The sequence below is a fragment of the Balaenoptera ricei genome, chromosome 1 (assembly GCF_028023285.1).
Source record: "Balaenoptera ricei isolate mBalRic1 chromosome 1, mBalRic1.hap2, whole genome shotgun sequence".
Classification (NCBI taxonomy): domain Eukaryota; kingdom Metazoa; phylum Chordata; class Mammalia; order Artiodactyla; family Balaenopteridae; genus Balaenoptera; species Balaenoptera ricei.
Genome location: NC_082639.1, coordinates 86,148,563 through 86,164,638, shown reverse-complemented (window position 1 = coordinate 86,164,638; position 16,076 = coordinate 86,148,563). Strand labels below are relative to the sequence as shown.

General features: G+C 33.5%; 1 protein-coding gene across 2 annotated transcripts in view; it reads left to right on the top strand.

The window, feature by feature from the left end:
- The window catches only part of DPYD (dihydropyrimidine dehydrogenase), an 809,798-nt gene that overhangs the window by 226,049 nt on the left and 567,673 nt on the right, over window positions 1-16,076 (top strand). For both annotated transcript variants that reach the window (XM_059926787.1, XM_059926794.1), the window contains exons 6-7: window positions 3,810-4,006; window positions 10,001-10,082. In XM_059926787.1, the coding sequence (XP_059782770.1) occupies window positions 3,810-4,006; window positions 10,001-10,082 (279 nt within the window). The remainder of the gene's footprint in view (window positions 1-3,809; window positions 4,007-10,000; window positions 10,083-16,076) is intronic.

Here is a 16,076-nt window from a genome sequence, read left to right as displayed (position 1 = left end):
TTGCTCATAACCAAAGTACACACACCTATGTTTTCTAATTGTATTTTGTCAACTTAACTATTTAATTCAGTTGTAGCCTTAAATCACAAATAGAACATATAGTTTAATCATAATAAAAATATGAACTATAATGTAGAAAAATAAGTTAGGAATCAGTTCTGCTGTCTATAAAATGAGCAATCATACCTAACTTTAAAGATTCTTAGGGCTGGAGATAATAAATGTTAAGCACCTACGAGAGTGCCTTATAAAGAGAAAGCGTTAGTCCCGGGAGGTTATCATCATTGATTTATTCAATCTTCACAATAAATTGTTGAAGTAATTATTACTCTCTTAATTTTAGAGCTGACATTTAGAGAGGTGAAATCCTCTCCACAATAACATGTGTCATTTTTTTAAGATTTGGCTAAGGCGTTATCTTTCTTCCCTTCTGGGATAACATTTCTTTCTCACCAGCTCCAACAGCACCATGTATAAAAATGAACCCTACACATGGACAGATTGCATTGTAATAATTTTTTTATATTTAAGACATATGAGTACCCTGTAACACAGGGAACTACTTACTGGAAGGTCTGTGTTTGTCTTATTCATACTAGTATCTAGTGCATAGAGGGCACATAAAGATATTTACCAAATTAAGGTGGAAATTTAATGGAACAGAATATTCTGATTTCAAATTACACAGTATTTTTACCATGCCAGCGATGTCTCACAATAACGTCTATTTTAATAAGAAAAGAACGAAACAACATTTTTTAAGAATCACTAATGCATTAATAATTTTGATAACTAAAAATTTGCCATAGCGTGAAGTTTTCCTTATTTCTGATGTGTTTGAAACACAGGTCCCACTTTTGGTGTCCCTTGTTTAATTGTGGTGAAGAAACTGTCAGACAGCCCAGGAATATTTCTTTTCAAAGGATGAGTGCAGTGAATAGTATGTACTCAGTACTTCCTTTGACTTCTTTCACAAAAGGAAGCAAGTTACAAAGAAAATTACATAGAAGCGTCTCCTAGAAGGCATGTAATTTGAGGTAACTTACTTCTGGATGCACAAATAACAATCTCTCTCCATTTAAGCATTCAAAAGGTAACCAGACTGTCATATGGCTAATTAATTAACTCAAAGAAACTGAAACCAGCAAAATGAAAACCAAGTATTATTTTTATTAAGTTTCCTCTTAGACCTACACTGATGAAATAGTATCTCTTTAGAAATGACCAGAAATTATGTTTTATTCTATAATAAAATCAAGTTAAATACTTGCAAAAATATAAAAGTCTTATGGGATTTGTTGAATACAACTCACCTTTTACAATATATGCTTCAACTAGTGGAGATATTCTGAAATATCCAAGAAAACTTTGTCATGATTCCCCTATAGTTTATAGTTGCTATTGCTTGGTTAATAAGAACAAGTAGAGTAGTTGAGGAAGAAATACAGCTACCAAATATTTGTGTTTATTTCCATTAAGTACCATTTTAGAAACTAAGATTTAAATGAGAAAAAGGGTACTCTCAAATTAGAATCGGTAAATATCTTTGCATTTACCATGTTATGTCCTTTTCCATTTAGAAAGCACTGCATAATTATTAGAAAATTATACTGTTTCTGTCTCCAGAACGTGAGGAGGCTTGGGGGAAAATTACATGGCCCCTCTCTGTGTCTCAGTCTTTCCATTTTAAAAATCAGGAAAATTTCCCCCTTGCCTCAAAATAATATGAAAATTATGGGGAAAATGCTAGTAAAGTCAATATGGAGTGATGAAAGAAATGCACTTTCCAGATGAGTGAAAAGTCAGAAATCACAGGGCGATTATACAAGGAAATCTATTTAAAATGTTCCTCAAGATTATTCACTTACAAATAACCTATAAATAACCATCCTTTTGTATCACTGAGGAAGAACTGCATGTGTTACTCATTTGTTGAAACCTATCACTGGAGTTCAGGAATTTTGAAATTCATCAAAATCTTGCTGGATGCCTACTGTGTGGTACAATTCTCCTGTGCCCTGGCATTCATTACAGATGGGAAGAGAAACCCTCAGATTAGGTTTACATGTATCAACTCATTTAATCCTCATATTAGCCCTATGAGATAGATATTATTAACCCCACTTTACAGTTTGAGGAGACTGAAGCATGGAGATGTGAAAGCACTTATTCAATACTGTACACTGTGAGAATGACGGAGGTCACGACGCAACCCCAAGAGCATAATTTTAAAGCCAGACTTCTAAACATGTTGCTCTTGTGATGAAGTTTACAAAATTTCATCCAAATATTCAGTTCATCTGAAAAACTACCAAGGTTGATGCACCCTACTATAAAACTAAGGGGGAAAATCCAGTGCAATAATAATTTACAAATAACAGAACAAAACATTGACCCATCTTCAGTTTATGAGTCCATTTTTGTTCACCTGTTCAAATTACTGTTAAGTACATTTATTTAGTTTTCAATTTTAATTTTGAATTTTTTTCTTTTCTAAAGTTTCTTTTATTTTTTTTAAACAAATTCAAGTTTCCTGGTAAAGTCCACATTCTTATGTATTTTTTGAACATGTTCATTATAGTTATTCTAAAATCTATCTTTGATAACTACACTTACTGGATTATATATGCATATCTTTATGTTTTCTGAGTTATTGGCAGTTCTTAGTTCTTAGTTAATGAGAGGCCTGGGCTTCTTTGATCAAAAGCCAGGCCTTGTATATGAAAATTTGTAGATGTTGCAGTTGACTTATTATCCTCCACAGAAGGTTCACCCTATCATTTGGGAGGTAGACAGGAGTGAGACCTTATCACCTTCATCTAAATCAGGCTGGGTTACATGTCTACCTCTGGTTCGCCCCACTTGCAGAGTACAGCCCTCCAGAAGTTTCAGCTGTATGCTAAGGTGTTTACTAGGACTTCTTCTTCAGCTACTCCTGTACTCCAGTTGTTTCTTCTGGCCTCTCAGAGTGCAGAAAGCTCCCTTCTGCTTTATAGAGATTTGTTTTGTTTATAAACACTGTGTCTCTCTAGTCCTAGAAAATTAGCTAAAATCTCTCTTACTGTCTCTTCTGAGCTGTGGTCATCTATCTACAAGATTCCTCACTCTGCTAAGAAGTGGCGAATTCCCTCAGGGTAAAAGTAACTCCTAAACTGTCATCTCACTTCTCTGCTGTTCCCTTTTTTCTGAGATCTTGACTCCTCTAGTCAGGCTTACTTCAGAGGCTCTCCAGTGCTTCCAACATATTTTTGAAACGTTATCCTTCAAAAGCTAATCTATCATAACCAGAAGCAGGTGTCATAAATTATCTACTGAATGTCTATGTGCCAGGTTAGTGCTCACTGCTGGTTATACAATGGTAACATGTTTCTAAAAATATTTAAAACAAATAGTTAATAAGTTATATGTGTGTGTTTTTATATATGACATATTCTCTGACTCAAGAACTAATGTTCCGCTGACTAACATGGAAACGTGACACACATGGTAAATGGTTTCGTTAATAGCATACACAGTATGATACAGGAGCTCAGAGGAGGAGCAATTAACTTGGACCAGGGCTGGAGTAGGGAAAGCGAGTCAGAATGCTTCCTAGAGGACCTTAGACAGGAATTTCAAAGACTGAGAAAGAGTTAGTCAAGCATAAGTTGCCATTGGCTTGACCCAGTATAACTTCTAAGTATGCTAATACTTAAAATGTACTGCTTATTTCTATTAAAAGCACAAATGGATTTGAAACATTAAAAATATGTTTGAGGATGTAAAAGTTAGCTTAAAAATTTTAACCATGCCAATTGATTTCTCCGTAGGTGTTCAAAGCAATGAATATCCCACAAATCAGGAATCATCTTCTGCCTCCCCCAGAAAAAATGCCTGAAGCCTATTCTGCAAAGATTGCTCTTTTGGGTGCTGGGCCTGCAAGTATAAGTTGTGCTTCCTTCTTGGCTCGATTAGGCTACTCTGACATCACTATATTTGAAAAACAAGAATACGTTGGTGGTTTAAGGTAATGCCTACATTTATTTCATGTTCACAGTGTCAAAAATGATGGGGTAAAACGATTATGAATATTGTTGGTTCGTAATCGTATAGGAACTTCAGGCTCACAGATGGTATTTTAAGTGTTCTTTTTCCAAATGCTCAAATTTTGATTTCATTATTCACTTTAAATTTGCAGTTGGCTTTAAGCAATATTTATTTTAAAATTTCTCTGTCTAGTTCTGTGAATTTAAGAGAAATCTCAGCAAAATATTTTATGAATAGAGGAACCAATCATATGAAAGTTTATTTCAGGACTTCCCTGGCTGTCCAGCAGTTAAGACTTTGCCTTCGAATGCAGGGGGTGCGGGTTCAATCCATGGTCAGGGAGGTAAGATCACACATGCCTCGTGGCCAAAAAAACCAAAACATAAAACAGAAGCACTATTATAACAAATTCAATAAAGACTTTAAAAAAATGGTCCACATCAAAAAAATATTTAAAAAAAAAAAAAGAAAGCTTATTTCACCCCTGTGAATCTTTCCTTTAACGGCAATATATATATGTGAAAATTATGCTAATTAGAGATGGGGAAACCAAACTCCACAGAATATAGGATGATTCATTTTGTGGTGTACACAGACGTTCTGTCCTGGTCACGTATTTTCATTCTCCAATCTCTTTAAGTTTTGCATTTGATTACAATTATGTTAGAATCTACTAAAAATGTTCCATTTTAATGTACATTTATGCAGTGTTTATCACATAGATACCATATTATTATTTGCTATTAATCAGCATCATTATTAAACCAGGATTCAGTCACATAATCATTTATTCCCATGAAGATTCATACACTGAAATGGAAAGTATTCACTTTGTATCTGATTTTCAGAAATTCATATCAAGCTTAGAAATTGGATGGAGTTTGCTTTATTTAAAATAAATGGAACTCTATAGAATATACAATGGAGAAAAGGCAATCTCTTCAACGACTGATGTTGGGTAACCTGGACAGCTTACATGTAAATCAATGAACTTAAAACACTCACGCCATATAGAAAAATAAACTCAAAATGGTTTAAAGACCTAAATATAAGACATGACACCATAGAAGTCCTGCAAGAGAACAGAGGCAAAACATTCTCTGACATGAATCTTAGCAATATTTTCTTAGATCAGTCTCCCAAGGCAAAAGAAATAGAAACAAAAATAAGCAAATGGGACCTAATCAAACTTAAAAGCTTTTGCACAGCAAAGGAAATCATCAACAAAACAAAAAGACAACCTATGGATTCACAATAAGGAAATGGGATTTAAGTGAAATAGTTTTAGTCATAGAAAATATTTTGAGAACGTGTGTGATGTAACACAAATTTAAAGTGTGGTACCTGTAGCGTAATAAACTACAGCAAAGTTTTATCAGAGTATGAGCATCGTGCTTTAAAAAGAATGGAAGGAGGTTGTTACTGGTTAATTCCATTTAGATGAAAGAAACATGAACATACAAGAACAATTATTTTTTTAGGTTATCTGGGCATTCCACTGATTGTACTAAAGGATTTGTGGCCACAGGGAAAATTTCTTTCAAAACTTTAGATTGGTAAAAGAGCACGTATAGAAGAATGAAAGTCTGTTTTTATAAGTACAACAAATTTGGGAAGTAACCATTCCAATTAAATTCCGTCTTCTATCCTTGTATCCCCTTTCTCAACATGCAGTCTTGAGGGTAATCTCCCTCCCTTCCTCCCTCCTTCCTCCCTTCCTTCCTTCCTTCCTTTTTTATTTATTGATCTCCTACTATGTGCTAGTCATTGTCTCCGGCCCTAGAGATACAAAGGTAAATAAAGCAAAGTGCCTGTTCTCATGGGGCTTTTCTGGTAGTGGGGGGGTAGACAATAAAGCAACAATAAACCAAATATAGAGTATGTCAGGGTGTTTATAAATGCATGAGGGGGTTTCAAAAATGGCAGTTTAGTGTTGTCCCTAGAGCATTTGATATATGGAATAGATAATTTTAAAAATATGGTTATCCTCTAGTCTGTACAATAAAATAATCTTCAAAGAGAACTATGTAATAATTGGTAATTATAATTATTTTTATTCACTCCCCTAAAACAAAATATTAGCAATTAAAACAAAATAATTTCAATATTAAAGGTATAGTTCACAGTTTCACTATTTTAAAGTTTAAACCCAAGTTAAAAACTTCTGGTCACACAAAATGATAGAATTGAAGTAGATTCATGTTGCTTCATGTGTTATCATTTTATCAATCACAGATCAACTGTTTAAACATTGGAATACATAGTCTTGCAGGGGTGGAGACACATGCTGCCTATGGCCATTGGAATGAGGAATATGCTTGTAGGTGAATCAGCATGTGCCAGTGGCTGCTGTTTAACTGGAGTTCTCCATATTAACTGTTCTGTAGAACTCAGTTTATTAATGAATGGGTAATAAAATTGGGATTATTTAAAGCTTACACATTTTTTTAACATCTTTATTGGAGTATAATTGCTTCACCTTTGATAGCTCAGCTGGTAGAGCGGAGGACTGTAGACCTGACACATGTGGATATTTATTTTAAAAACATTTATTACTAAAACTCTATAACAACTGTAGCCATTATTTAGAATTTAGATCCACCAAAGAGTTTTTTGGGGGGAGACAGTGTTTAGAATATCACGGACTTGTTTAGAGTTACCTGCTCATGGTGATAATACAAAAAGGCTTATTTTTGTCAGTTTTATAACTTTTTAAATCGTCTAAAAACAGTGCACCTCCTTATTGCCTGCACCTGAACTTAGTGTGTTGCTGGTAAGGGAATAGAGTACGAGTTTAGGGGTTGAGTGACTCATAGGAAGGAGTTGTCTGAGGACATGTGTTGGGGTGGAGGAACCAAAGTTTAGTTTGGCGTATAAAAAATTTGAGATACCTATTAGACGTCCAAGAGAATATAAAGGTCTGGAATTTAGGTTTGAGGATAAAAATGTGGGTGCCATCACATATGGACGGCATTTAGAGCTCTGAAATACGGAGGAATTTGCCTGGTACCTGGGGTGGTAGTGTTCCTGTTAAAGCCTGCTGACAACCCTCTGCTCCATTGCCCATCCCCTGAACACAGCATGTACACTTTTTTTTTTTCCCTCCTCCCCCTTCTGTTCCTCCTCCTTATCATTTTCGTCATCTTGAGATGCCTTTACTTGTCTGAAAGCTGATCATATGTCACATTTCACCTGATGATCTCATCTTGCAATAAGCTAATTCTCCTTTGAAACACTCTCATTCACATTTGGTATTTTATACTTGTCACGTTGTACCATGAGAGTGTGTGTGTGTGTGAGTGTGTGTGTGTGTGTGTGTGTGTATCGCCCATCTGTCTGCTGACCTCATCTACTGGTGAATATAATTGTGTCATGTTTATAACAATCAATAATTACCTCCTTATCCCCTGCCTACTTGATTATGATCAAATCTAACTCTTTTTAGTATCTCACATTACTTTTATTTCCTATAGAAGATGCTTGGAGATGTGATTCTCACACATTTATTCATAACACATGTGCTAAGTAAGTGTGGGCTACAACGCTTTCAGGGCAGTATGTGATTCTAAGCGGAGCTGCTCAAGCCCTAGCAGCCTGGCATTCCATTTGGTCTGCTGGCTACTTCAGCTTTCAGAGTTATACTTCCTCCTTGCTCCGGTTTCTTCTTGCTAGGTTGAGTGTGTTCTCCTTTTTTTCTGGTCAATAGAAAAATTGTTCCTGCTTCATTAACCTGCTGTTTCAGAGCTGTATCTTAAATTAGAACCATTGACCTAAACTAGCATCATTTTTTTTTTCTTACATATTGTATACTTCTATTCAGAGCCCATAAAAATCCCAAGTCAGAGGAAGGTACTCAGCCTCAGAGTGTATCTGTCTGTATTTAGAGGCTCACCTTGCTGTGGTTGGTTTATTTAGCTGGAATTTTTGCTTTCCCGTCTAGCCTTTTGAGGACTTTCATCAGACTCCAATGTTAGTCCATTTTCAGTCTCTCTTCCGCAGACCCCCTGGCCTATCAAGATTGGGTGTCTGTTTGTGCCTACTTATAATCCATATTATTTAAGAATTTTTCTCCTTAGCCTCGGAAGGTACAGGGAGGGAAAAAAAATATCCTCTATCCTCTTAGGTCAGTAGTTGCCTTGTGAAATAAACTAACATAAGACAAATTAAGGAGAAAAACAGTGTTTATTAACACATGTATTGTACATACATGTGGGAGAACTCAGTGATGAGTCATTCAGAGAAGGGGGGTCAGAACTTCAGGTTTATGTAGCATCTTAACAAAGAATGATAAATTTGTGGAGAAGTGACAAGACAAAGGAAAAGGGGTTTATGCTTTTAGGGACAGCAAACTGTGAGAAGGTAAATATATGGGAGAATCTAATGGAACATAAGAGTTATTTAGTAAGGCTTGTAATGTAAATTCCTCTTGGTACCCATCTTTGGGCTGGTAAGGGTCTACAATTGTTTCCTGGTGATTAAGAGTTTTGCCCTTCTTGGTACAGGAAAGGAAGACACACCGTTGCGAATTTATGTACTGCTTTTTGGCAGATAATAGGGGACCGGAGAGCTTTTCTTGTATCTGTTTCTTCGTAATTGTCTTCAGCTCAAAATAATCCTGTGCCAAAGTGGCATATTTGGAGGGGCATATTCTGCTACCCTACAAAGGCAGAGTCCTGTGTGGTGCCCAGAGCATTATGATAACCGCTGAGGTAGTGTGGTTGGCCAAAGATCAGCTTAGGAGGTTTTTCTCTCTTAACCTATGCCCTAAATCACTCTTATGTATAATCTTACACCCTAACTAGATAGAAAGCTCCTTTAATATAGGGCCTTGATTTTGTACTGTTCACTACTTTGCATTTTCTATAGCACTGAGCATGGTGCCTTGCTGATTGATGTATGGAAATTAATTGAATAATCAAGTTCTTAGGTCACCAAAGAATGAAAAGACTACAGATGCACTTTCGAAGACCTTGCACTGAATGATCCAGAAAGTTCATCTTCAACAGTTATTTATTTATTTTACAAATCAATCTCTATAGTGCTTGGATATAGCTCTTTCACTGAATGTACTACATTCTGTTGTAATGATCTGTTTATATATCTTTGCTCACAAGAATGAGAGCTTATTAAAAGTGGTAATTTGGTCAAATTCACCATTAAATCACTGCAGCTAACACTGTACCTGGTACTTTGTAAATGCTTGTTGGATGAATAGATGAATGACTACATGAATTGCTATATATTCATGAACATATGTAGCCTTTTTATTGCTATAAGATATTGAAAAGTTATTTGAACTTACCTTTAATACTATGTATGAACTATTAACTCTTGAAGTGATTGTATTTGAAGACAGAAAACAATGAGCACTGATATCAAATAGGATTACTTTTTAATGACTGAATCCTTTGGGGACACATTGCTTTCATAGAAGATTGTTTTACTGTAAAAATATTCTGTAGATCACATTACGGAACTTATTCTGTAATGTCCTGAACAGCATGGTAATACAAAGTTACAGATTTGAATTTGAACAAGCTAGAGGTATAGTTATAGAGTATATGTGTGTATGTACATATACGTATATGTATATATGATATGTATATTAAACACTATACTTTCAAATTTTTGTTTTTTTAAGATTTTCTTTTCTTAGGAATTTATAGAAGTGTTAGTAAATAAATCAACTAAATACTGTAATAAACTTAAAAGTATAGTCCAATTGTCTACTCACTATTTGTTTTTCATTGTTTTTATTTACTTTTGCATCAGTTTCTACTGTTTCTCTTGTAACCCATATCATATTCTGTCATGCATATAAAAATGCATATAAAAATGTGATATGATATCACATTATGTGATATGAAAATACCCTCAGAAGAGATACTTATTCCTTTAATACTGATCAATAAAGACATGTTGCATTTTTTAAATTGGTGATTTTCCCACAAATGCTTCTCGTTTTTATTTTCAGTATTTCTGAAATCCCTCAGTTCCGGCTACCATATGATGTAGTAAATTTTGAGATTGAGCTTATGAAGGACCTTGGTGTAAAGGTAAGTGAAAAACATAACACTTACATGTGTATTGCTCCAAAAGAAAGGAGTAAGCTCTACACTAAAGATTAACAACAAAATGTCACACACTTTAGGAAAGAACAATTAAAAGCTACACCAGGCAGAAGCAGAAAGATGCTTCTCCTTGCTTAGGGCATTTGTCTGTCTACTGTCTGAATGCCACTAGCCTGGAAAAGGGCAATCAATAGTTCTCATCTGGCACGCCTGCATGTGATTAATTGTCTGTAAGAAACAAATTCCTAAATTGCTTTAGGGGTTCAGTGCAGCTAATAGAAGGATTTGGTTGCTTTAATCACGTTTTTTTCACGCAAGTTTTGTGCACTCTGAAACATTCGTATTTCACAATTTGGAACATAATTTCTTATAGAGGTTTATTTTATTTACTATATGCGTAATGTCAATAGTGTTACTGTGATAATCCTTTTTCAACATAAACAGTTAATCAGCAAGGTAGAAAGCAACAGCTCTGTATTTTTAATTGTTTTGTGAAATAAATATTGTGTTCTTTTAAAGATGGTCAAAAAATTAGTACATTTTACTTTCGTAATATAGCTTTAGATATTCCTATTCTTTTGTATTATTTAAGAGTATCATACTCTGGCTCTTCACTTGAACCTATTGCTATTTTTATTTCAAAAGTTTTACCTTTCTGTAATAGCTATAAAATAATAGATTAACAGAGTGCTATGATTTACATAATACATTCTGTAAGTACATATAGGAGCTGTTTTGAAAAGTGCAAACTATTCATGGCTCTTGCATTTAGAAATAAAAATTAAAATAATCAATAAAAAGGGAAACACTCAAAACAGTATTTTGTGCATTTACACTTATAATTACATCTTATTTGGCAATGGTTAGGCGATGAAACATTTACACATAATCACCAAACAAAAAATCTTATAGCAAGTATGCAGTACAGATGTGCACAACTTTATGAAAACAGAGTTCAAAAATAGTGTTCAAAATAGATTTAAGGGTGATTACTTGCTTTATATAAATATATTCTGAAAAGTTCTTTAAATGTATTTCATTTTGAATGCAAGTTCTTACCTAAATCTCATTAGATAAGGACATGATTATTGAGACTTCAAACTAATATATTAAGTGATACTTCAGATTGAAGATGAATCAAAAATTAAGACACCTCTGAATTCATCTTATAAGTAATTACAAAATTGCATTTGATTTCTACTGTACCAGATATATTGCATAAATTAGGGCATACCCATTTCTCTTACTAGGAAACTCAAAACATAATAGTATTCAATGCACTGAGTGCCAGAAAATGTACATTTCAGCTACAATTATGCCACTTTCAAATTTTATAGTCAGATAACCTTGACAAAGTCAATTAATGTCCCTTGCCTTGGTCAATATTTGTTCAAAGGGAAAAGTATGCTACTACAATTTGTGTAAAATATAAACGTATCTGCTTCTTTATGCCTGGAAATATATGTGCTCTGGAAATGTATAGAATCTGATAGTATAGATTGCTTTTGGGAAGGTGTATGAAGGAGTTTATCACCATTTTGTACATTTGAATTTTAAACCCTATGAATTTATGAAATTATCAGGAAAGAATTAGAACCTGAATTCAAGAGAAGGTTAATACTGTCTTGTCCATCACTCTGAGGAGAGACAGTAATGAGGTTCTTTTTCAGCTTTGAGGACTTGTATCCATTGATGAAATACTTGCGTCTTTTATGACTTATCAACTTTATTCATGAAAGGATATATATTTTTAAAAATGTTCTACACTTGTTACCACATTTTTCTCATCACCAAATTCTTCTTATAACCTGCCTTCTGTTTTTACCTCTCAACTAACACTGTATATTTTAAAGTCAACAATAATTTCCTGGCAATGAAATGAATTTTTCTCTGGGTTTATACTGTTCGGCTCCTGTGCAGCATGTGATATATTCTGATATGTATGCATGCATGTATCTATGCATGCATGTTTGTTCATGTATGTATGTATTTTTAGCTTTCATGATCTAGCATTATCTTGGTTATTATCTGATTTTTTTCTCTTTCTAATAGGTTTGTTTCATTTATTTGATAAATAATTACTGAGAATTTACTTTTGCCTAGAGGTGTGCTAAGGACTTGTCTAGAACCATCTTTCTTTTGAACTCCAGTCCTGTAATCTTAATAGTTTAATGAACACATTTATCATCCAAATAACATACACTCATCATATATAAACTTAGTTTAATTCATCATCTTCCCTCCCAACTATGTTCTTCAGCTAAATTTCTTGTTGAGTAATTTCAATTTATTTCATATCTAATAGCTGATAGATTAGTTCTTGTTTATTCTAAGACGAATTTTTCCAGTCAAATATTGTGTCACAAAAAACCCCTCTATTTGTATGTTATATATATATATATTTTTTTCTTCCACTATTTCATTGTCACTAGTATGTTATAAAAGTGGTAATGCATGGCATCTTTTCTGATCTCTGAAATAGCATTTTTATCATATTGAGTAAATGTTTTCTTTTTCTAGACTTAGAATAGTAACATATTCTAAGTTATTTTGTTTTATTTTAATGGAGGAGGGGTGTTAAATTTTTTAATTGCCCCTTTTGAAAATCTGTGTTCAGATAATGTATTGAGTTATATTAATCTTTGCATTTCTGGATTATATACATCTTGCATATTGTTTTATTATATCTGTACATCTAGAACTAGGTTTGTTCTATGAGTTTTTTTTTTAAAATTTCTTTTGCATTCACTTATTTATGCACTGAATATTAAAACTGTAAATACAACAGGGAATAGATTCTGTTGCTCGCTTTATAGAGTTTCAAAGCTACTGAAAGTCTGTCTTTGTTTTGCTTTATTTTTTATTTGTTATCTTTGTGAGTTTTGGTTATGCTATAGATTTTGGTTATAGATTTATGCTAGCTTTATAGAAATAAATTTCCAAGCATTTCATTATTTTATTATTGGTAAGAATATTGTCTTGATACTTATATTTTTGCTAAATTTGAAAATTTTATCCATCTGATTTCAGTCTTTTTATGAGAAACAGAACATTGATGTTTTAAAAAAAATCTTCCACAGTCTTTCCACCTATTTTATTCTTATGCTAATTTGGTCAGTATATATTTTCCTAGAAAAAATTTCTGTTTCATTGAGACTTTTGAATTAATTAGCATAGATTTAAACATATTATTCTAGTATACAATAAAAATACCTCATCTGTGCCTGTGATGGTATTTGCTCTCACATCTTAAAACTTATATATTGTGTGTTCTTAACTTTTTTTCTTGATAAGACTAGATAGTGGTTTCTCTAGTTAATGTAATCTTTGAAAGAATCAGGTCTCAGAGTTTTATGTTTCCTTATTCACTAATTGCTGACTCTATTAATTCTTTCCCCCTGCTATGATTACACTTGCTTGTTATTCTTTCTCAACCTTTTGAGTTGCATACTGATTTAATTTTTATTTTTCTAGGTTGAATAATTTTTCCCTTTTAAAACAGAGTTTTTAGGATAATATTTTTATTTGCTTCTGTATTCTTGTGATAGAATTCAAATTTTAATTTTTTACTTTACTTATCAGCAAGTTATAAGATTTTTAACTTATCAAGTATACTCTCAACTAATTTCACATCAAAGGATTTTTCCTAGTATAATAAAAATATTCTTTAGAGGAAATAGCCTCTAAGCTGTTATATTTTTATAAAACTATTTTAGAATAAAAATTTCAGCATAAACCACTGTCAATTATTTTTAACCCTAGGTAGACTTTAACAAAGTCCCCTGTGATATTTGTGTCTGAAAATGTTACCAATCTTTTAGACTAAATACTCTTTTCTTGTTTTGCAATTCAGAATTTAGGTATATATAAATATTCTTGTTTCATAGTCTTTATAATATTTCTACTGACTTTATTTTTTAAAGCTAAAAATGTAAATCCCCATAAAGATTTTATATTTTTCTAAATATGTTTAAAATATGTATATTTGTCATTTTTCAATATTTTGACAGAATTCTACTTTGATTAAACTAAATTTATAATCGCTAGGAATTTGTCTTCATAATTTGAACAAAAATATCTGAGATATCTTTCTTTTTTTTTTTTTTAAAGAGTTTTTTTTTTTAAAGAATTTCACTTTTATTTATTTATTTATTTTTGGCTGTGCTGGGTCTTCGTTTCTGTGCGAGGGCTTTCTCTAGTTGCGGCAAGTGGGCGCCACTCTTCATCGCGGTGTGCGGCCTTTCACTGTCGCAGCCTCTCTTGTTGCGGAGCACAGGCTCCAGACGCGCAGGCTCAGTAGTTGTGGCTCACGGGCTTAGCTGCTCCGCGGCATGTGGGATCTTCCCAGACCAGGGCTCGAACCCGTATCCCCTGCATCGGCAGGCAGACTCTCAACCACTGAGCCACCAGGCAAGCCCTGAGATATCTTTCTTGATAAATTTTCTACATCATCTTGTTTGTCATTATGCTTATTTGCAGCAAGCATTTCCATATTATAGGATGTTACTGAAAACTAATATGAAGTCATATTTTATGTCTACTGGAAGGCGAGAAACATGTACATTAATAGCCAACAAAATAATTTTGTGTCTAAAAAGAGCTGAATTTATTTTTTAAATTATTTTATCTTATTTTCTATGTTAGAGATTCTGGATATACTTGGTCTATTTAGCCAAATTTTCTATGAGAAAAATGTGAAGAGCATGTACATTATTATCTGTAGTTTTTAATAATGGGTGTCACATAGTTCGTTTCAAAAAAGAGTTCCACACCAAAAAAGTTGTAAACCTTAATCCTACATTAAAATTATTATTATATGTATGAAGACATATTATGGATGCATAAAGAAAGTTTTTGTCAAGTCCTGGAGTAGATATTAGGTGGAACTTTGGCTCAGGGCTTATTATATTCAGCCCTTCTATTGAAATAGTAATAACTCTTACACTAAGCTTGATGTGGAGCGAATTTTATTCTGAATTTAGCTGGGATGTTTGAGTACCCAGGCATATATTATTAAAGCCATTAGAGGGACGTTAATATATGCTATAATCCATATCTAAGAAAATCATGACGGAAAATATTACATATATGAAAAATGTGGGAGAAAAAGGAGCAAAAACACAAACAAAATGCCCATAATGTGATTTTTCTACCATCATATATATTTAACAAATAATCTTAAGACTTCATAGTATATCAGCCACAAAATGTTTTTGATGTCTGTAGTTGTCATATAATCCCAGTTTTAGTTAAGTTTTACACGTCTTGGTCCAATTTCCTAAGTCATAATGTAAGCAAAATTTTAACATTTTGTCAAAGAATCTTTCTCCTTGTTCTTTCTGAGAGTGAGTTTTTGATTTGATGGCAAATGTTTGGGGGTTTTAGGCTTTAGAAAAGGGAAATTTGACTAGATTCCCCAACATAGGGAAGAGTTCTTGTGCTTGCCACTCCACTGATTATAGTTTTTATTGCTTTGTTCTCATTTGCACCATGGAGCTACTTACTGCATAGTTATGGTTATTCTCCCCCTGTCCCACAGTGTCTGGCTACAGTAAGTAAAGTCTTACTGGTCCCAGTCCCAGTAAATTAACACTAGGAGTTAAGCTACTTGTCTTTCCAGTTTTTGATACACAAAAGTATAATTCAACTTTTTTGATTCCTCAGTTGCACGCTGTTGCCTGCTAGGGTGGAAACAGACTGAGAAACGCAAAATATCTGTGCATCCTTTCTATATGTTACAAATTCCGGGACATGTTCACTCTATCAGGGTGGAAAAATTGGGATATTTTCAATCCCGTTTGACAAATCACATAACGCCACTACTCAACTACGCACACGCACACACACACGCATGCACACAAACACTACCTCAGGAAGGATGGGGGTCTTTCTTCAATTTTTTTGCTGAGTCAATTAGTAAACCAAACCTAAAGTCAAGTATTCTGAGTATCACTTCCACTGATAGACTCATTGGCAGGG